The sequence below is a fragment of the Solea senegalensis genome, linkage group LG17 (genome assembly GCF_019176455.1).
Source record: "Solea senegalensis isolate Sse05_10M linkage group LG17, IFAPA_SoseM_1, whole genome shotgun sequence".
NCBI lineage: Eukaryota > Metazoa > Chordata > Actinopteri > Pleuronectiformes > Soleidae > Solea > Solea senegalensis.
In genome coordinates this window covers 13,824,597-13,847,905 of record NC_058037.1, presented here as the reverse complement: position 1 = coordinate 13,847,905, position 23,309 = coordinate 13,824,597, and the positions used below count along the sequence as shown (strand labels likewise).

General features: G+C 42.1%; 1 protein-coding gene across 2 annotated transcripts in view; it reads left to right on the top strand.

Moving 5' to 3' along the window:
- Window positions 1-210: 210 nt before the first annotated feature.
- The window catches only part of slc24a4b (solute carrier family 24 member 4b), a 42,199-nt gene continuing 19,100 nt past the window's right edge, over window positions 211-23,309 (top strand). For both annotated transcript variants that reach the window (XM_044049356.1, XM_044049355.1), the window contains exons 1-3: window positions 211-1,024; window positions 10,262-10,369; window positions 23,138-23,214. In XM_044049356.1, the coding sequence (XP_043905291.1) occupies window positions 862-1,024; window positions 10,262-10,369; window positions 23,138-23,214 (348 nt within the window). In that variant the 5' untranslated portion in view covers window positions 211-861. The remainder of the gene's footprint in view (window positions 1,025-10,261; window positions 10,370-23,137; window positions 23,215-23,309) is intronic.

Here is a 23,309-nt window from a genome sequence, read left to right as displayed (position 1 = left end):
TCTTTTTGTCCTCTCACTGACACGGAAACTGGCTCCCATGGACATAGAGAGGTGTGAGAGGGAAGTGTTGTTTCTTTAAAGGCTGCACATGCAGTCCTCGGGAAAGTTAAAGGAGCCCGGTCTCATTGGAGGGAACCGAGGTCTCTCTCTCTCGCGCTGTCTCTATCTCTCTCTCGCGCTGTCTCTCTCTCTCTCTTTTCTGCACTGGGGAGGAACGCATGTGGAGGAGGAGGAGGAGGCGCCCTGTGAGTGAGAGAAGAGCCAGCGCGGCACGACTGTTGGCCCGAATTTAACAATTAACCTTGATGAGCACGGATTGGTTTCACTCAACAGGCGCAGGTGCGCGAGGTCCGCGGTACGGCGCAGCTGAGCGGCTCCACGTTAATGAGCGGACGTTGACGCATTTCGTGCCAAACACAGAAACTCCACGGATGTAGAGAACCTTTGTAGCCGACATTATTACAGTGTTTGTTTTCTTCACGGGACAGGATGCAGAGAGCACCGGGAGCCTGTTGTCCGCTGCTCGTCTTCTTGCAGAATCCGTCTCCAGGAGCGTCGCTAAACTGATTTTCATGCCCTACATCGGAATTTGACCGCAGTGTCATTGGCCGGTTCACAGTCCCAGCAGCAGCAGAGAGGCATCTCCTCGGCTCCGGAGACGGGAAGACGAGAGAAAGTGTCCGCTTCACTACTCTCTCCGTCTGCGCGCTGCACGCAGTGAAATGAGGACCGCGTCCCGGCTCTGCTCCGCGTAAAGAGGAGGCAGTTTCAAGGACGCACGGAAGATAAAAAGAGAGAGGGGGGGGGAAAGAGAGGAGAGAGTGGGGGAGAAAAAAGTGGCCACCGGCCGAGCAGAGAAGCATGGAGCGGGACGACACGGACACGATGGGCCCGTCTAAAAAGACAATAATTTCCAAGATATTTAAAGTTCGTAAGAGGAGGGAGATGCTTTTCGTTCAGGTGTGTTTCATCTGCTGTGTCCTCTCCGTGGCGTGGGGCATGTCCGTGCTGTTGACCAAGACAGGTGAGTGCATGCATGGGAGACTGCTGGGATGCACGGTGGGGCAGAGAGCGAGAGAGGAGATGGAGAGAGGGGGAGAGCTGAGGAGGACTGTTGAGAAATCTGCAGTGTAATAATCACGCACATGTTCATCAATCCATCCCATCAGGCTTTAATGTCAGGGCTATAATGTGATCAAAACAGTGTTTGCATCTGCACACAGGACGAGTTCCATTTTCTTGTCCATGATACGCATGTGACGCCTCCTGTTGGCTTTCTTCCCCCCTTTAGCTACAGCCTATAAGATAAGTGCATTTAAATTAAATGTAACGGCGCAGCCATCATCATCATCATCATCATCACACTCATCTGTCATCTGCACATGTTCATGTCCAGACCCGCGATTTTCTCTCTCTCTCTCTCGCTCTTCAATCTCAGTTGCGTCTGTTTGTCTGTATATGCCGCAGTGTGCGCGTCGTGGCGGCAGCGGCACGTTTTTTAATTAGGGAGGCAGGCTCATATAATAATCACGGCGCATGCACGCGCGCGAGCACACACCTCCTCATGTTCCCACATGCGCACACGGATCGAGTAAAACGACCCCAGAACGAACCCAGTCAGTCAGGCAGCTTCTGACATGTTTACGCGTTTGCGCTTCTTCCAAAATGTCTTTTTTTTTTATTCTGGCGCCAGGCGCAGCATCGGTGTCACACACACACACACACACACAGGCGCGCGCAGGATCGTGGTTAACGCTATCTTCTCATCGTTGTCTTCTGGCCCGGGGCATCACACACACACACACACACACGCACACACACTGGGTTTTCACACTCGAGTACTGTCACGCTGCTGCTGCTGCTGCTTCCTCATGGTGATCGGGGGATGCCGATTTTTTACGCATTTCTAAGAGGATGAGTAAACAGCGGGGATGCTTTTCGTCTTATGTCGTAATATTCATGACCGAGGTGTGTGTTGGGTAAACGATTAGAAATAATGCGCGCGATGATCCCGTGCGCGCGCGCACGCACACACAGGTTTGCACAGCTATTCAGGACACTGCATTTACATCCTAAACACGAACAATAACCTGATAAGCCTTAACCACAGTTGTAACCTTGGCCTCAAACTTGACCACTTCCTCCAGAAACGAGGTTGGTTTGGTCTCCATAATACTACTACATGGTCCATGTCCTTCCACGCACGCACGGATAAAATACAACCTCCCACTGACACGCAGAGCGTCCCACACACTTACGTAATCCAACGACCAACCTTGATACTTTGCTGGTGGAGAATGATACATGACACACCACTGGGATCAGAGGTTAACTGTGTGTGTGTGTGTGTGTGTGTGTGTGTGTGCTCGGCTCAAGTAATAAATGGACATCCACTTATAATTATTAATTTTATATAATGTTAAGGTCACTTTAGGTTTACATTATAAGTAGTTGCGTTTTCAAAGATTACGTGAGAGCAAAATGTGTATTTACGAATATCGGGAGTTAGTTCACCAAAAGGAGCAGTAGATGGCGCAAAAGAGTACGTCACCTCCAGAAGGATAACAAATATGACCCATTATGTAATATGGAGTGTTTTTTCCAGTGCAGCCAAATGTAGGAGTGGGAGGGGCATTTCACTCACATGGTTGCTGAAGTTGGTATCTATTATTCAATAGGCACACCACCTCAAATTGAAAATGTGTGTTTAAAAACAGGCCAAATCTTGTACTTAGATTTATTTTTTCAATAACCAGACACTCATGAGATGTTGTGAAGTCCAGTGTGTAACATTCAGGAAGGTTTATTAACAGTAAGTGACCACAATGGCAAGAAAATTGCCAATTTTTCGTTTTAGTAGCATTTCAGTTTTAACCTTTTACAAACTTTAAGAAAGGGCCTTGCTTTACGGCGGCCACCATCTTGTGCCCCCATGTTCTTACAGCAGCTTCACCATTAGATGATACAAAATTACTGTCTAAATCAACTTGCATGGCATTCTTTGGGAGGAGGCATTGTAATGCAATTTTACTTGAACGTATGTCATGGGCCACGTGATTATTATACAATTAAAGGGAGTGAATATATAAACTGCAAAACTTCAGGTGGGGAAGCCTAAGACCATTCAGTCAGTGCATGAATTGTGATCATATATTTACTCATTGTGCCTCAGTGCTCAGAATTACTGCAAGGATTTTTGCGTGAAACTGTGAAAAGCTCAGTCTTTGCCTCTAAGCCTCAGCCAATGCAGCAGACCCTCATCCATCCATCCATCCATCCACGCACCACTTAGGCCCTCAGGGCTGGAAGCGGCTGCAAATTCAGCTACTGCCTCACTGTAGATCTCTAACGGACGTATTGGGAGTTTTATTAATAACATTAAAAAAAAAAAACCCAACAAGAGGCTTAAAAGATTATTATGGCATGATATCATACAGGCCAGTGCAAATCTCTTATCTTCAAAGGCAGGCTGTGGATTCCAAAGTAAGCCTTCTCCCCTCAGTCACTAATGGTTTGCTTTTCTTTTACTTTTTTTTTTTTCTTTCTTTTTAATCAAGTTCACCTGACCCACACAGTGATTGTCACGTGTGGGTGAATTTGACAAAGTATTTCTTGTGAAGATTCAAGTTGTGACATGCATTAGAAGAAACAGAAATCCATCTCACCATGAGCAGTTTTGTCTCACTAAAGAGCGGCGTCCTTCTTCTCCTTGTTCGTCTTCCAGCCGTCACAACAGGAGCGAGTATTTGTCACGTCACAGTAACAAACCTGCCATGCGTTATTTGACTGATGGGTCGTGTGTGTGTGTGTGTGTGTTGTATGGTCCAGATGGATGGGATTTTATGTACTTCTCCAGGGTTACATCTCCATAAAGCGGGGTGGGGCACAGCACATGTTGTCATGCATGCTGATCGTGCTGCTGCGTGTGTGTGTGATGGAGCTTCACATGGGAGACGACAGAACAGGTGTCTCTGTGAAGCAGGAAAGAGGGCCGCGCTCTGACAGGTAGCTGCAGCAGGCAGGACGGTGATGGCTGGGTGGGGAGTGGGTCTAGAAGTGGTGACGGTGGGAGATTGCGCTCGAGATGATTTTTGACGACAGGGGGGTGAATACTCTTAGGAGAGTGTCTTCGTAGGCCAGGAAGATTGATGGATGGCTGTCCTTGGTCCATCCCCTTCCTGTGCTGATTGAGCAGAGCTGCAGCGAGGACATTAACACCTGTGCTGTGCTGTCCACTCTGTGTCGAGCAGAAATGCTATTCGATTATTTGACAGAATAAATTCGGAGAGTATTTGGATATTGTAAAGTCCAGTGCACAAGCTGATGAGAGCCAACACGATGCATTCAAAGACCCTGGTAAATGTCATCAATTCTGCAGGACTTATAGCATGTTGGGATCAGAGGAGCAATTCAATCAATGTTTATTGTAAAGCCCTTAACAACACCCATAGGGTTCCCAAAGTGCTTTACACAGAATTATGAAACAATAAAATTAAACGCATAATAAAATAAGACTCAATGAAAGAAATAAAGTATCTTGACCTTGGGACCTCTAGTAGACGCTGACTTGAGGGTTAGACCAGGTTATCGCCCTGTTATTTTCTCTAAAGGTTAAAATCTCTGTCAAGTAAGGTGGAGAAAGGTCAATAGAAACAGTAAAATTTTAAAATCAGTTCTAAAAGTAATCTCCAGCCAGTGAAGAGCATGAAGAACTGAAGTGGTGACATGTTCACGCTTAGGGGTGTTTGTTAAAAAGCAAGCAGCCGCGTTTTGAACAAGCTGGGGGCATGACGGAGAAGACGGGTTAAGACCAACATAATGTGCATTACAATAGCCGAGTAGCAGTAGATTGAGGGACCATGTCTGAGATGGAAAAAGTATATGTTTAACCTTAGTTTTGGATAAGTTAATTTTGTGAGACCCACTGAGAGTTTTAGCATCTACACAAAGGTACTTGTGCTCCTTAAGAGTGCAGATTCAGTGCTATGTCGTGATCTGAACCCAGATTAGTGTTTTATTTTGTAGCTGCATTTAAAAAAACAAGCTTTTCCAAGACCCTGGAAAGATGAGACGGTTGAGAAACGCGTCTAAACTTGTCCTCACACAAGCAATAAATATTAATTTGCTTCTTCTTCAGGTCTAATGTTTGCCTGATAAATAGGCCAGTGTGGTCTTCTGCTGCAGAGGAGTGTCACTGTTGCCTTTCTATCATCTCAAACTAGTCAGGCCTTTCTCTGACAACAATGAGGCCTTTTCCACCCAGAGAACAGCCACTCACTTTTCACACTAATTCACCGCATGAATATCCCAGTAGATTCCTGCTTCCCTGTAAATCTTTGAGATTTCCTGCTGTCAAACAAGATTTAATCAGGTTTACACAACAGTCGGGTTCTTTGCGCGCACCACAACACTGGTCACTGAACATGAGTAATAAGACGATTAATTAAAGTGAGTCAACTGGCAGAAGAAAGTGGCTGAAGCGTGAGCCAACAATGCCTTGCCCACAACAGACTGCGGCCCTCATTTCATGTCCAGCCAGAAGCACTGACAGAACCATGTCCCCTTTGTTTTTTTTTGTTTTTTCCCCTTTTCAGGTGCTTGGCAGCAAGAGCAGAATAACCCCAATGCTGCCTGAACACACACACACACACACACACACGTATGCAGCGTTTTTCCTGCTTTGTCTCGACACGGACAGACGAAAGCTAATAGACTGTTGTGGTTGTATAAACACAGAATTTCATTGCTGCGGTCAAGTGATTCTACACATGACCGCCTCGTGTAATTACATTTAGACACTGTTGAGAACAGTTATCAAAGGCATTACACTAATCTAATCCACTTATGACACCAAGCTGGGTGTCACCAAAGTTTGTCTTATCAATGTTGCGTGTTTTGCTTTTCAAGTGGAATTTTGTGCCTTAGTCTTGGCTCGCTGTGATGCGTTCTCCTCGGACATCTTCACCTTTTTAAATGCTCAGTTTTAACAGGCTGGCAGTAAATAAGACTTAGAAAGATTATACAATGTGACACATGACTCTTTTATTCCCTAAGGCAAAAACAAATATGACACCAGCCACTTTCCCGTGTCCGAATCCCAACTGAGTTTCAGGAGATATAATAGTTGCAGACATTTTTCGCAAAGCCGGACTCAAAATCACAATTGTTTGGCGGTAATCGGAGTCTTGTTAGCTTTGACTAATGCAAATAATGACTTCACATAATCAATATGCAATAGATGAAATCTAAGCTAAGGTGTGAAATTGTGCACACACACCAGGGATGGGCCAAAATCCTGTTAGAATTGTATTTGTTGTGCGCAAATAACAGTAGCGGCTTCAGCCAAACCTATTACACACGCTCTACTTTATCTTTGTCAATTGGTGTTATAATGTTGGCATGGCTGATTAGTCACCTGTACAGCTTGTAGAAATTGTGCATTCATGGAATTAGCGACACAGCTAAATGCCCCCCGAAAATGTGCCAAAATCCCCTGCAATATTCTCCTGTTGGTATCCACTCTTGTTATCAGTTGAAACACGTTCAGCTGTGTTGCTCATTCCACAGACGCACAATCCTTTACAAGGCTTTCCATACGATATATAATAAAACACCATTTGGTGTTAATAAAGGGAAGAAATAGTTGACTGAAATAACGTCTCCAAATTTCTTCTTTTTGTGAAGGTTTAGTTTTAAAGATGCAACCTTCACATGCTTCCGATTGTGTGAAGGAATTATGTCATTTAATAATCATGATTTTCTTTTTTCTTTTCTCACTATATATATATATATATATATATATATATATATATATATATATATATATATATATATACTTATATATATATGTATATATATGTATAGATGTATATATGTATATATATATATGTATATATATATATATATATATGTGTGTATACATATATATATATATATATATATGTGTATATGTATGTGTGTGTGTGTATATACGTGTATATACATGTCGGACATAATTTGTAAGAGAGACATTCTCCACCCCAAGAAAATCAATTTGACAACCAACTCCGGCTTGTTGAGCTAAGAGGAGCAGCTGTCAAGATGCATTCAAGGTTCCTGGTAAATTTAATCACTTCTGCTACCTTGAAGTAATAGATGCACCACAAACTGGGCTGTATTTTCAAAGTCTAGTCTTTGACTAAAAACTCAGATTCCTCTCAAGATTTGAGAAGGTGCGAGACTGTAGTCTTGGCAGAGGGGGGAGGGGTTGACCAGAGGCCACAGACGAGTGAATCGAAGCCAGTTAGCGAGGAGAGGAACAGGTTGGCACGATGACTGGAGGGGTTCAGTCTCTTGGATTGGAGAACTGTGGGGAAGCAGCTGCAGTCGCCCTGTGCACAATCTGCCCGTCCAGTGCCTGCTGATCTTCAGGCTGTTTAAAGCATGTAAGACTGAAAGCAGGTTTTTACCGAGGACATTTTCAGTGTCTCGCTGAAACATCGCCAGGTCAACGTCGAAAAATGAAAGTCAAACGCAGCAGATATGAAAATATCAAACACGATACTATAATGCAGAGATGATTTGAATCATATGATCTGTTTTTAAACATTTCTGCATTGCATTTTAAATTGGCGTAGCGATCAAAAATGGGTTTCATTGCGTTGATTTCAATTTGAAAGTGGTTAATTTTTTAAGTCCTTGCATTAAATCGTTTGTGTGAAAAGTAAAGCCTGTGAACTAAACTGTTCATGCACTCTGAATTATTGATTCTTGAGTTCAAAACATCTGTTAGTAAAATAATTTGATTAATCGATTTATTTTTTTAAAATGGACAACTTGAACTAAAAACGACCTGGGTCCTCCTCCACGCTTTCAACTCTGGGGGGGAAATATTATTTTCGCATCTAAAGTGAATAAGAGAATAGCATCCCTCCAAATATCTCTTGTGTTTCTCATGCAATATTATGATGCAACCGACTGTAAGAAATCTTAAACGTATCGGTGTTGCTGTTGCATCTTTGTGACAGGAACAGCGAGGGGCACAGAAGTTTGTCTGTTGCCATTTTAAGGACAACGGTTGTGCATCTCTGCCGTGTTTCCCTCAGAATGTCACCCTCTTCAACCCTCTTTTGTTTTGGTTTTCTAACCTACAGCTGTTTTATGAGTGAACAAGCTCAGACAGGCAAACTGTACACTGACCTGTTTATCACCCAATGACAAACTGACACAGTTTAATAATGAGCCGGTGAAGACGGTGAAGCTTTTAGTGGCTGAACGGTCGCGTATTAACCTGGTTTGATGCTAAAAGGGTAGATCACGTGTGTGTGTGTGTGTGTGTCGGGTGTGTAAATAGAGCCTTTTTTAATGGGGTCTAATTCACTTCAAATGAAGCCTGAAACTATTTGAATAATTGGCCGGTTGATTAATAAATAATCACTTATTTAGATCTATTAATCATGCGAGTCATTTGAGACAGATTTGACTAATTCACCAGTTTAATCTCCCCACATGGGATTGTTTGTTTTTTTGTTGTCTTTTATCTTCTGTGATCAGACTGAATATCTTTGGCTGTTTGGACAAGAAAAAGTAATTATCTGACACAATCCTGGACTTTATTAAATTGACATTTTTACAGTGTTGTTTTGGCAGTGTTTTGCTGCAACCTTTTGGAAAAAAAAACATTTGTTCATTAATTCATGTAACAAGCTTTTTTTACACGGATAAACAATATTATCGGCTCGGTATCGGCAGATCTTGGCTATCAAATGTTTTATCGGATGTCGGCAAGTCCAATATCGCACATCTCTATCATTTTTCCTGCCATGACACATTTTGCCTATTAGATAACATCAGACTTTGTCTTGTAATCACACACACATACAGTTCATATTCAAAACACATTTGCTGGTTCCCTGACCTTTTATTTTACTTGAAGGTCACGCTGAGATTAGGTGAGACTCGGGCCTTTTGTTTGAACAGCAGCTCAAATCATGTTTGCAAGCAGATCTGATCAGAATCAGATCTTCCTGACCAACAGATCTGATTTGCGTGTGTCCATATTGATATTGTCTAGTCTGGTCTTCCACGTGGATTTATACAAGTAGTCTAAGCAAAATAAAGAATATGGATTTATTCCAGTATGTCTGTAAGCTCTTCCACTGTGTCGATCAACTTAACTTCCTTCTCTTTGGATCTACGTCATTACTTTGAAATCTTATATGAGCCACCGAGACGTTCATATTAAAACAGATCTGTAAACATCTGATCGTAATCTGAGTTTAATCCACCTCCATATGTGGTTTATGTGCATGGTTTTTTTTAGTCTTCTAGTCTTCCAGTAGTGGATTTAGTAGTCCAAAAATCAGGTTTCTCAGCAGTTTAAACAGAGGTGTAACAATACTTCATTCTATGTTTAATTGATTGGTACATCTCTGTTTTATGACCGTTCATTCAGTGAAAGCTGTGTTGATCGGCAAACATTTCCTGGATGTCAGGACAATGTGTTTTCTAAGGCACATTTACTGAAAAGCCAGTGAAGAAATTGGCGTGCAGAGACTGTGTGTGTGTGTGATTTAGAAGGAGACATTCACATGGTCAGCGAGATGTTTACAAACACCGAAATCATGTGAGCTTTAGAAAGTCTTTTACAGCCACTCTGAAACCTGCAATTACAGTCAGACAAGGAGCGCAGGGGCTTTGATAAATAACTCGAGTGTATTAGAGGGAAACACAAGCCATCACTCTGCGCTGTATTCCCTTATGAGCTGCTCATAACTGTATACACACACACACACACAACAGCACCGTTTCATCATCCTGTAGGAAGTTAGCGCTTTGTGAAGATTTCAAATAAAGAAACAAACGACAAAAAAAAAACACATTTTCTTTTTTACATCATTTATTTTTGGACTGACTAATGTTTTTTTTTTTTAGCTTTCGCATTATCAAGGCTTAAGAGCGGTTACATGAGAAATGAGACCTCCTCCCACTCCCGGCTTTCCAAAACCTAATGGCCCCGGCATCTGTGTTTTTATGTTGTCGCCGTAGCCACGTGAGAATGTCACACACATCACTTCATGAATGGCAACTTTGAGGGATTACGGGGGAACGTGAGCTCGTCCGGATAAATGACCCACGTCGTGTATTTTTTTTTGGGGGGGCGTGTCATGAAAACATTCCGAGTAACAGCGTCCGTGTGAATGCTTGTATGTCAATTTGAAGCATTAATCCCAACTGTGTGCTACAGGTTTATGTGATGATTAAAAGCTTGTTTCTGTTGCAGGTCATGGGATGGTGGTGGAGGGACAGCCCAACCTGGAACACTGGGGGAGACGGCTGATGGCCTCGGTGTCCGATAACGACACGGAGCCGAAGAACTGTTCGGAGCCAGGTACGTAACGCTGTCCCGAGATCAGCCGATGGTACAAATTAGGGATGGGGAAAATACCACTTATACCAATATCATTTTAGACCATTTATGAACGTAGGATACTGTTAACAAGTCTCATTTCAAAGACATAATTATCCAGTCTAACAAATATTATTAATAAAAAAACAGCCCAAACATGACTCGGCTAAAATAGTTTTACATAAATGGTTACAGTATGTGAATAGTGAAGCATGGAATATAGAATATTTGGTTCGTATCGGATTCTACATCTGTACAATTTTCACCTGTATTGGACCGACACAGATTCCCATTCCTAGTAATCCCTGTAATTTCTAATCTGAATGGGTTTAATCAGATTGAAGAAAACCTGCACACGAAAACAAAACGAGTGCCACTACATTGCTATTACTAAGAAAAATACTATTTTTTGTCGTTGGACAAATGTACAAATCTTTCATGTCCTTCATCCGTTACCATATTCAGATTATTTTTTTCAAATTCAGAAGCTTCCTTAACTTCCTGTAAACTGTTTTCACACTGTAAATCAACAGTTTTATAGTCCTTAGACTTTTTTGGTTTCGACCAAACTGAAGAGTGTTTCTTTGTGAAGACATCAGTGTCTTTGATCCTGTTGGACTGAAGGTTTAGTCTCATTTGACCGTTTAATCATCAATATTCTGACTCATGGTGTTATAATATTAACTACTTGTAAAGATCTGCACCATCGCCTGTTTTCTCTCTTTTACAAAAACCTTCACACCTACGGTGCAAATATTGATGAGCAGGAGAATTTGTTTTATCCCTGGAATCGATAGTTTTGCGAGAGCAGGTTAGTAATTGCTCAGCTGGCATTTGAGAGACATTTTGGAGGGCAGGGAGAAAGATGTATTACATCGTGGTGAAACAACAGAATTATTACCCAAAGCTACAATGATTTGTGGCATTTCGTCCTCGTGATCTATTAAACACGTAGACCAAAGACACGGTTCCAAGTCCTAAACCAAATTTTGGCAGCAAGAGACACAGTGTTTGGTCATTCTGAGTGTGTCCCCTGAGTTCCAGGGGAGTAGGAACACATTGCAGAAGCTCAGTGTGTTCCTACGTTCATGTTTACTCTGCGCATTGATTAATAACCGCTGGATTTTTTTCCGACTCGGTTTAAATCACTGGTGATGTAATAAGCTCTGAAACGGCTGTTTCGAAAGGAGACAATTATTGATCATTTTCACTTTAGAACAATTAAAGGCCAACAGATACCGGACCGTCTGACGGCTCCGCTGACATCGGCTTGATGTGGATTATGAAAAAAAACAACACATATCAGAATCAGCTTTATATATATATATATGTGTGTGTGTGTGTGTGTGTGTATATGTATATTACATTACATTACATTACATGTCATTTAGCAGACGCTTTTATCCAAAGCGACTTACAATGGAATCAAGTACAATTAGCCAGGGGTGGAATCGAACTTGTGACCATGATGTCTTTGGTACACAAGGTAGGGTCTTAACCACTGAGCCACTCATGTATGTATGTATGTATGTATGTATGTATGTATGTATGTATGTATGTATGTGTATGTATGTATGTATATATGTATGTATGTATGTATGTATGTATGTATGTATGTATATGTATGTATGTATGTATGTATGTATGTATGTATGTATGTATGTATGTATGTATGTATGTATGTATGTATGTATGTATGTATGTATGTATGTATGTATGTATGTATGTATGTATGTATGTATGTATGTATGTATGTATGTATGTATACACACACAGTATCTGTTTGGAAGCTGCTTTTGTTACCATGGACACGGATGTTTGGAGTAAAATAGCTTAACTTAAACGAGGCATTCTGAATACTCTGGTGTCATACAGCCACTATGGAAGGACATTTGATTCCCTTCAATAATTGATTAGGTAAATAGTTGAGTGAAATAGTCTGACTTCCTGCATTGAGTTATCATGCGTCTGCCCTGTGTAAAAGTGACATTTCCACCTGATATTGCTAGAAATTGATGGAAACACAGCATCAACATATGATTGAAAGAAAGGTTTTCTCAAACTGTGGTACGTGGACCACCATTGGTACGCAAGTTTCCTCTGGTGGTACTTGGAGGAAAATCAGAAATACTGTTGGAGTGGAGCAGAGGGAATTTTGACCTACCTGCGGACGTAGAAATTTAAACATTACATTACAAAATAACTCTCCAATTTTGCTATATCAGTGTCTGAAGTATATGTGAGGAAGAGGAGGATGATGAGGGAGCAAATTATTACCGTTTCTGGACAGTTCGATGCATGTCAAGATGGTTTACGCTCACTTATTATTCACACTATAGTAAACGGGGAAGTTGTAATTTCTAATCCGAATGATTTTGATCAGATTGAAGGAAACTTGCACATGAAAAACAAAGCAAGTGCCACTATATTTCTACTACTAATACTATTTTTATGGAGTTTGATTTTTGTCAAATTTGAAATTTACAAATCAATGTAATCTCCTTCATCCGGTACCACTTTTAGATTATTTTTCAAATTCAGAGGCTGCCTTCACTTGACCTCCAAAAAAGTGCTTTCACACTGCAAAGCAACAATTTTGGACATGGACCAGCTCTTTTAATCATTCCATTGTATGGTCCTTGGTTTTGGACTGAGGTGTTGAAGCCTCCTATTTAGGTTTCGACCAAACTGAGAAGTGTTTTTCATGGTTCCGTCTCTGTGATCCTGCCTGAATGTTTAGTCTCATTTGTCCAGATCTGAACCATCACCTGCTTTCTCTCTTTGTACAAAAGCCGTCACACTTCACACCCCGGAATCAATATGGTTTTGTGTGAGAGCAGGTTAGTAATTGCTCATCTGGCATTTGAGAGACATTTTGGAAAAGAAGTTTTCTTTTTGTATCGCCGCGAGCCGACGAGGTAGCGAGAACTGCTGATTTTCACTCCATTACTGTTCACAGCGAGCGGCGGCAGAATCCCGCGGATTAGTGAATCTGCAGTTTTTATAAATAAACGAGCCACAAACACCGTCTCACTGAAATTGAAGGGGGAAAAAATTCTGCATTGTGACCGTTTGAATGTGAACTCTCCCCCCCCAACCGAGTCCCAGTGGGTTTCGACTGAACTGAATGCCAAATGACAAGATTATGTGTTGGAAGTTTTTCCTCCTAATCCTCCAGGATTACCTTTTTTCTTCCCCTCACTCCCTCTCTTTCAAAAGTCTACAGCAGTGGAGGCACCGTGCACACTGTACTTTATTTATTCCGTCCGCTGCTGTTCTGCCTCGCGAGTGTGACCGGCTCATGTGACTCTTTGTTCTCTTCTGGGGCTCGGCCTTGTGAATAATCCAGCACGAGCTGCCGACTTTAGGAGTGATGTAGAATTTTAAAAACACCACTCTTGACAAGTTGTGTTGTGAAATGTGACCCGCCTCGCCCGTAAGTCGCCGCGTTGCCGCTCGCGAACAATACTCTTATTGATCAACTTTCCAGCATGAATGTTTAAAATGAGTGAAAGCGAAATGCTTGCTGTCGGAATCAATTATACACTCCCGTTTGTTTGTCTGCCAAAAGTCTTCTCTAGAAAACCACGGAACGGATTTCTGTGAAATGTTTTGCGGCGGGGACGGACGTGATGACCGCGGGAAGAATCCATTAGATGTGATTAAATGGGGCTGATCTAGGATTTTCTTAACCCCCCCCTTAACTTTCTTTTTTGAGGTTAAGGCACTTTCCAAGCTCCCTTTTAGTGGTCACTAAAAATGGTAAATAGAAAACTACGGTGTTTCTAGGACGATGAGCTTCTTTAATTCATCTACACGTTCCTTGTGAAAGCGCTGGTTTGTTTACAATTTAGCGACAGGCCGTGCGGCACAAAATAATAATAATAATGTTGAGTAACTGTTTGAAATGACTGCACAAAAGATGGAAAGTAAAAGGGTTTTGTAATCTTGGATTAAAATCGATCAAAATAATACATATTTTTTAGGCTGTTTTGTACAGACTTCCAGGTGAGTGAAGCATAGAAACTGAGAGCAGAGTTACCAGACGGTTGCTAAGTTTATATCTATAGCACTATTCATGGACAGGGCAACTCAAAAGGCGTGGAAATACATTAAGAAGCTGAAATGAAAATGCACATTAAAATCCTAAGAGATTAAAGTGTGATTTGCCAGTAAAAGTGCATTTGAAAGACAGGATTGAATTGATAACTACGAGGATTATTTGAGAATTTAAGAAAAAGCTGCAGTCAAGGATGATTTCAGGCCTGAATTTTTTTTTTCTTTTATATTAGGAGACCTCAGGTTTTCAGGACGTTTGTTCCACAGGTGACTGAAGGAGCAGAATAATAACTGAACACTCCTTCACTTTGTTTGGGTAACGCACAGTAAACCCGTCCCTGATGATATTAGGACTCTATACACTGACACGGGAAACCTGCTAACATCTCCCCGTTCACATCGCAGACGCCAATCTCAGTTCCAACAAAATCTGCTTCTGGAAATGGAAAAGGGTGCGATCGCCTCTTTTGGAGAGCTCGTAAATAGTTCGACTTCAATGAAAAACGTTTTTCTCTGTAACTTCTCCCCTAGTTCACCCTGCATGACTGTAGTTATGCAGTCGTTTTGTGCTATCGGGGAAAACGTCAGCGGTTTCTGAAAGAGCTGAGAAGTTGCACATCAAAGCCTGTGGTTATAACATGTGGTTGTTACGTAATTTCACTCGCGCCGTTTCAGGGAGCCGGAGAATCACAACTTTGTCATGTGTTTTTTTTTTTTTTCGAGAGACAAAGAAACATTGAGAGACTCGAAACAAAATTGTGTACAACTGCAGGGTTTTTCTGAATAAATTGAATAAATAAAATGCCAGATATTGGAAGTTATTCTGGAAAAATGGGCAAAAAGCACTTAGTTACGGAACATTTTCTGGTTAAAATCAGGCGGACATTTTTAAGGGTTAGGTGTTACAGGGTTAAGATGAGATCCATGGACGTTGCGACATAGTGTGAAGCCAGTAGAAAACTTGCTGAAAAGTTATATAATATAGAGTGTTTTATTTGTTTGTTTTAATGCTGTTTTAATTAGTGTGCGCAGCGTCTGAAGCTCTGGTTTAATTAGGCTGCCGTCTGTGGGCCCCGCCCTCATCATTATGTCTTCTCTGGTTTCATAGGGTGTTAATGTTCTTTTGCTCGTCTTGAGACTTGTGCCTGCTTTCAGTGCCCTCTTTTATTGGCTGGCACCCTTTTATTTATATGTTTGGTCCGGGTTTAATAGAATAGAACTTTTATTTGTCAACATCGCCTTACAGCGGGCGCTCGTACGATATTGAGAAAGCGTGATGGGATTATGTTGGCGATGATGTGGCTCTAAATGCTGCTAGTGTGAGTCGTGTAGAGCTGATTTGAAACCACCATATGTTTATTTAATGGTTAGCCTTTACAGTAGTTGACCAAACAGTCGTCTCTTTGTCTACAGCAGCACGCTCGTCTTCTGACCCCTTAAGAACAACTCAAGGGGCCGTCCACACGGAAACGGAGATATTTCCCGTTTTTTAGTCTGGATGTATCCTAATGTTGTTTTAAATGTGCTATATAAAAAAAAAAAAAAGAAGTTGACATTGACTAAATGTGAAAGTAAGTTTAGTTTTTGGATATATATATATATATCTCAGAGCAAGTATTTAAACAAGTATTTAAACAGCTCTCTTGGTTTATGATTGTGTTGCAGTGTAAGTAAAGTGTGCTAGGCTGCCGTTTTTTAAACGTAAATGATTGGGGTAAAAATGTCTCGTCTACGTTCAGTTCTTGGCCAAACATGAGTAACTATCTACATCTTTCACAATTCATGAGGTCAAACGTCTGACCTGGGCTTAGCGCACATGATATGCATTTATTAGGGCTGTCAGCATTAAGGCGTTAATCACAAATGAAGAACTGATAACACTTTTTTTTTTTTGATGATTGACTTGTGGCCTGTGTAACGACAACAAAACAAACCCGGAATAGCATGTGGCTTTGAGGAAAAAGACTGTAGATCAATCACTTTAGTCAGGACGTGAAATAAAGAAGCTGCAGCTGCGGGGAGAAATCATAATAATGATAATAATAATAATAATAGTACAGTTGCTTTACCTTACACGTTATGTTATTATGGACTTTGTTTAAAGGTTAAAACACATGATGAAAGTGTGTTTTAATCCCAACTAACTATTGAACTGTGAATAATCACAGTAAAGATGAGGTCAAATTGACAACCCTAGTATTCCTATACATTATCGTGCATTTTAACTTTATTTTATACGTTTTATTTCATTCACTGTGCCACTTTTATTGGATTAAAACGTTCCGTGCTCTGCTTCAGCGACTGGAGACTATTCTTAACCATCACATACAAAGCTTCTTGAGTCATACGTTTCCCCTGCAGCGATCCCATGACAAATGGATAAAGCGCTTTTACTTCTTCACCCCAGCGTTTGTACGTGCGCAGTGACTCTGGAGCAAAATGTGATGGCTGTGTAGATTTTATTATTAGCTTTTCCAGGCCAGCGCGAGGAAGACGATCAGCGGCGCGTTTGCTGAGAAAAGGTTTACTCAGGGACACAGAATATTAGATTATATTCTCTCGGCGCATATGTGTTCTATTCTCATATGGAACCCACTGACGCCAGCTGTGCAGCACAGGAAATTGGCAAAGGGGCACATGGCATAGTGGCTAATGGTCTGCAGGAGGCATAATTTGCCTTCAATAAAGATGCTGCTAATACCATAGGTTGAAAACTCCCACGTGAGAGGCGTAATTGACTTGACAGAAGTGGCAGATGAGTGAAAAAGTGCACATGAGCCACAGAAGGGTTTTTGAATGTCTTCTTTTGTGCGGTGCATTGATCATATGTGGCTGCTGTGGCTTTTTAGATAACTGTGCTATTGATCTGGACACATGTGAGGCGAGATTTTGGGAAAGTGTGGGGGGGTTTTTGGCCAATGCTGGAGTTACTTCCTGAGGGGAACCAAGGCAAGAGAATCTGGCGGCAGGCAGCATGATGAGTCAAGCTGCCAGCGTGCAGCGGGGGCTGCAGGTTGGTCAACTCCAGGGAAACACCAGAAGGAGGCTTTTTAAAAGGGAATTACACAAGCGTGGGGGGGGGGATTATGCTCTGGTGCATAATGGAAACTGACCTCACTTTGCTTCTCGCTTGCATGCCAACAGTGGAAACAATGCAGCGTAGAGAGAGCGAGCGCGAGGACCTGCACACAGCACTCTCCCGAGCTGTGCGGTTCAAACATGCCTGACCTCTTTATTCTGTACTGTACACGCTCACATTCATTCTGTCCACTTTAGATTAGCAGCCTCGTTTCCCTCCTCGTAACTTGCTTTTGGTTGCCTATTGAAGTGTATAGATAGATAGATAGATAGATAGATAGATAGATATTAGAGCTGGGGTGAGGAAGCACATTGTCACGGTTTAGCATATTGTCGCAGCACAGCTCGCTTCGCTTTGATGCTGCAGATACTCTCCTCCCTGAGGGAGACGCTCACCTATTTCTCCTGTACACAAGTGAATGCATATGCTTCACAGCGGTGTCCCAGTTACGGTGTTGAACCAGCTCCACAAAATGGGCTGACTACACATACGCACACACACACGCGCGCAGTCACATGTGAGCTTATGCTAAAATGATATGGAGAATTGGTGCGCAGGTGATATCACATGTTCCTCATGTGCTCATGTGCACTGTTGTGCATGTGACGTGTGAACATGTGAAACTGTTGAGCCATCGACAGGGTGATTTTTTATTTTTTTTTACGTAACTTAAACCCTGCATGTGCTCCTAATTCTAAAAGATTTTCTTGTGATGTCGCCCCGTTCACAGGAGCGGCCCGATGTCGGTCACAGTTGAGTCTCCATGCTTATAGTGAATTATCCAACAGGCTACTAAAGACCCAGGAAGAACCACTCATTCATCCCTCAAGAGTCTCCAGATTACCGTACTGACGTGTCACTGGTTTGTGTGTCGTTGTTGTGACAGGAGGTAGCACCAGGCGCTCTGCCAAAACATGCCGCTCACATCGTCATCACCATCACCACCATCATCATCATACTATCATTTATTTGTTTAATAAATGACGTCAGTGTGTTTGCATGACTTCACCCGTGACAGACGTACACTGTGCGAGTGCCGGGGCGAAGACTGGTCCACAGTTCTGTGCCGTCACTCTCGTCTAACCGGGGACAACAGAAGGCAGACACTGAGCTCCATTATGTAACGGCACAGCACAATATCTGGAATATTATCAGATTATGGAATCATAATTGCACAAATGTAAAGAATGCCCTGCGTAAATGCCTCATGCAGCATAATAACTTAAGGTTATGTGAGGGGTTATGTGTTGCTTCCTATTTTTTTATTTTTTTTGCTATTTAACACATTAACACAGTGGTTTCTCTTTTTATGCCGAGTACCACTCGAGGAAAATATTGAGATCTCGAAGTAACACCATTATCACCGCCGTTAAAATGCAGTGGTGCAAATAGTTTGAGCAAAGTCGGCTACAGACTTTTCACAGGATTTAAAAAAAACAGGATAATTTGCTCTCTCATCATCCTCCTCTTCCTCACATATACTTCACACACTGGTAGAGTGAAATTAGATTGAGATGGACCAAGTAATAAGGTGACTCTTATTATTTAAATTATCATTATTTGTTTTATTTCCGCCGCACTCAAAATTCCTCACCTCCACTCTGATCACATACCCTGGTAAATACAGTAGAACTGTATTTCTGATTCACAGTGCCATAGTTTGAGAACCGTGGCATTGACAAATCCAAACTTTATTCTCGTGTTTTCTAAAGAGCTGCTTAGAAAGCGTTTCTACAACCACAAGCCTACAATTGAACTGAGAATAATCTGCAATGCTGAGGTTAACACAATCCCTACCTTCTGTAATTTTGCACCGCATCGTGCTGTTGCCCGTGAACAGAGTTGAAACGGTTAACGTGAAGTGAAAACGCCACCGTTCTCCACAAAACTTCTCGTGAGGACTCGGTGTGGACTTGTAATTATTTCTGGGGTTGTCTGGACGAGGAGGTGTCTGTTCGCGGAGAGCGAATTGTCGCCAGTAATTTCTGTCACAAGCGGCACAATCAGGTGTCCAAACAGCGAATGTGAGGTGTATTTATAGATTAGTCGCTTAGCTTCTGAAAAGGACTTTTTTTTTTTTTCTAATTTCTTTCTCTCTGCCAGTCCAGACGTCCTTTTGTTCACACTCTTGCTGCCTCCAAAGAGACCGCAGTCGTATTCAAACGCAGGAGCAGCAAGTTTAGTTGAATCTTTCTAGGATGTGTGCATTTACATAACCTTTGTTCAGCAGACTGTGTGTGTGTATATTTATATATTATATATTTCTTTTCTTCTCAGAGCAGTTTGCTTGGCTCAGTCGAATCTCTGGCCTTATTAAGTCAAACTGGCAGAGTCTTTATTGTTTGTTAAATTACAGCTGCAGCTGTTTTCAAACTATCAATAATGTACAACTTGTCCCCAGTCGGTGCTAATGTGTGAGGCAAAGATTTTTAAATATTTAAGACATAATTATGCAGGACATAAAGGTTTAAGTTAACCCCTCTGAAACGACATTTCGTCAGTAACATGTACAAAAAGCTCCACTAGTCAGAGGATTAAGGCAAAAATAAAAACCCTTAGCTGTCCCTAAATGTGTCTCCTACTCAAAGATGTACTGTGCAGATGTTTCGTAATTACTTGCTTGATAAATTATAAACTAGTTTGAAACATAAATATTGGAATAACTTCTTATTCATCACGCCGTGTCTTTCTTTATTTATTCGGTCTCTGTACAAAAATGACATTTGATTCAACTTGGCTACGTATTATTTATGATTCTATTCATGGGCCTCATTTGAGATGCATCACTTAAGCAATCTGGCCGTTGCCCCGCGATTCACGTGTGTGTGTGTGTGTACATGCTGTCCTGTCCTTGTGGGGGAAATGGCTGTGGAGGCGCGATCATGTCCGGTTTGACCTCCACAGCGAGGGAGACATGGACGGTGTCTGGCTGAGTGTTTACAGAGAAACCGGGAGGTGACCCCCAGTCTGCCCGCCCGTCATCCCTCTGCTGTCCCTGCGTGTGCCGGTGCCCTTTAAACACCTTTGTGGGCCTATTTTTAACACGCACTCAGCCAGAGCCGATGTATATTGTAGCACGAGGGGGCTAAACAAGTAACTAAAGAACATGGGCGGCTGTGGCATTAAATGAATAATTAATGAAAGCCTCGCAAGGCTGGAGAGCGAACACCGTGGCAGAAGGTAAACAGTTTAAGGAGGAAATTCCAACTCAATAGCTTGTCGGGTTTTCCTTTCCCGGTGTTTAACAGGCAACCTTGTGCTGCTGGGATAAAATATGGATGCGTTGTTTATCCATGAGATATTGGTAGGAGTTTGCCCTCCTCCCATTGGCATCAGTTTGTTTTCACTCACCTCTGAGGGCACAGCTGACAAGTCCTGTAATTGATTGCCCCTTTGCTTGAGGCCGTCGGGTTTCTGACACATTAAATTCAGCACGTAAACCTGTCAGAATCGAAATGAGCTAAAGCCGCTTGACACAGTCGATGCTCTCAATGTCATCCAGGTGCTCTTCAGTCTCTGAGTATGTTGTATGACATTATTGTTTGTACACTGAAGTTTGTATTAGGTGCACTCATTAACTCGGCCGTGTTGCCGAAGTCTCTCTGAAATGCGAAGATGGCATTGGTGTGTCCTTCGTTCTGTGACACGTGAAGGTGCAGAGTTTACCACGTTGCTGTATGTGATGCAAGTGAGTGCAATCCAGGAGGCCTGCGTTTGATAAAGTGGACTTGGACTACATCCTGTGGAATATTTGATTGGCCTGTGCAGTCTTCCAAGCGCTGCGCCGACTCAGTCATGTGTGCACACACCGCTGAATGCCACAGAAACAGACGCTGCCGAGGGTTCAGACAGATGCAGCGGAAAAGTCTCAGGTGAGCACTGTTCCACTTCACGAGCCCATATGTGACGAGACCCCAAAAGAGCGTTAAAAAGTGCGACAGAAGAGTCGTTCTGTTGAATTAAGACAAGCTTTTTTTGCTTTCTAGAAAGTGCAAAATTACCATTTCAGAATGGGTTATCAGTGTGTGAAGTCAACTGACTTAACTGAGATTTAGAAGACATGGTTGACACATACAATGCATGACTAACTGACTCATCTCACCATGGGGTCAGTCATTTATTGCTTTGTTTACCTCATGGTTAATGAAGTCCTTTCAGAAAACAACAATGCTTTGGGTTTTCCCTACAATGTGGAACAAAAAGCGTTCAGTCAGTCCACCAGTCAATCCTGTCCTTTCTGTTCTCTCCTAGTATTGTCATGGTCTTCCGAGGAAAAACCCCAACGACCTTGATAATTCTCAGAACGGCTAGTGCCGCTACATGAAATGTCAGTGTTCGTTTCTCACTCTTGTTCAAAATGAAATGTCTTGATGGTTCTGTGTTATTGAAATCAATGTTTTTCATTTTACTCTTCAGGTCAAATTTTTGTTGAACTGTCAGCTATTTTGGTTCCGGACCAAATGGCTGCCAAACTGCATCAGCCTCTGCTGTTTGATGCTAATTGGAAAATGTTAGCGTGCTAATATGCTAAACTAAGCTCAATGCTCTGCTTAAAGTCTCAAATAGCTTACCCAGGCTAACTGTAACTTAAATGTAGTTGACGCTTACATAAATTACATGCTTGTGACAAAGGAAGATGACATGTGAGGCACTTTAACACAGACACTTTAACAAAAGAGGAAGTTCACACGTGACGCCCGTAACCAGGACAATATTAGCCGTCGGTCACACTTTTAGCATCTAGTTTCAGCAAAATGGGAACAGTGTTTACTTTTAAAAAAAAAGACCTGAAACTCTTTTTTGAGACCACTAATTGCACCTGAAGATGTTTACTGATGTTTCATGGCTTATTTTCCTATTAACTTTCCTTCAAACTCATTCTTTTGCCCCCCTGGCGGCTAACTGCGATGTCACTTTTCAAAGTGGAACTCGACATCCGTTTTTATATACAGTCTATGATTCCTACAGAAACCAGGCTTCAGTCTCCAGCCAGGTGCAGTAAAATAACTGTGCTCCTGGAGATCGCAGCCATATGCTGGTACCAGAGTCACACTGTGTTCCAGCTACAGCACTGGGTGATGGATGAAGAGTCCTCAGCATGGGACGGTTTCTGCGTGCTTGCTTTTAATTCTGTACGACTTCAGGCTCTTAATATAGCCACCGCGTCTCAGTTTTTGAGACATGATGTTGCATTTTTCCCCTCTTTCTTCCATGAATAGTTGTGAAGTCATCGGTTGTTGGGTGGTGTGACATACTGCAGGTCCGCATATGGATTCTGAGTAAATACTTTGAACCCTTTTCTTTGTGGAAAAAGCAAAGCTTCTGATGATGCCTCACTTCAGATGATGATCACAGTCTGCTGTTTGGCTCTCATGTCCTATTTCTAGATTAACAAGAAAGTATTGCTGTATTAAATAATCTAAAGGGAAAGAGATAGCGGAGAATGAATAACTGCCACAGCTGCCACCAGTGTATGAGTTGAGTAAACAGGACATTCATAATGAAGTCGCACAGTCCTCTTGGGGTAGGACGGGAACATGTACCTCACTGTCGTGTACCTGATGTGTGCTGACCATGACATTTCTGTTTCTGTTGTGTTTTTTTTTCTTCAGCAATACACGAGTTCCCTGAAGATCTTTTCACCAACAAGGAACGAAAGACCGGGGCCGTTATGCTGCACATTGTGGCGGTAAGAGGACTTGAAGTTGGATGAAAGTAACTTAAGTCTTTTCTGGGTTGCTGACATTAGAGATGTTCCGATACCATTTTTTCCCTCCCGATACC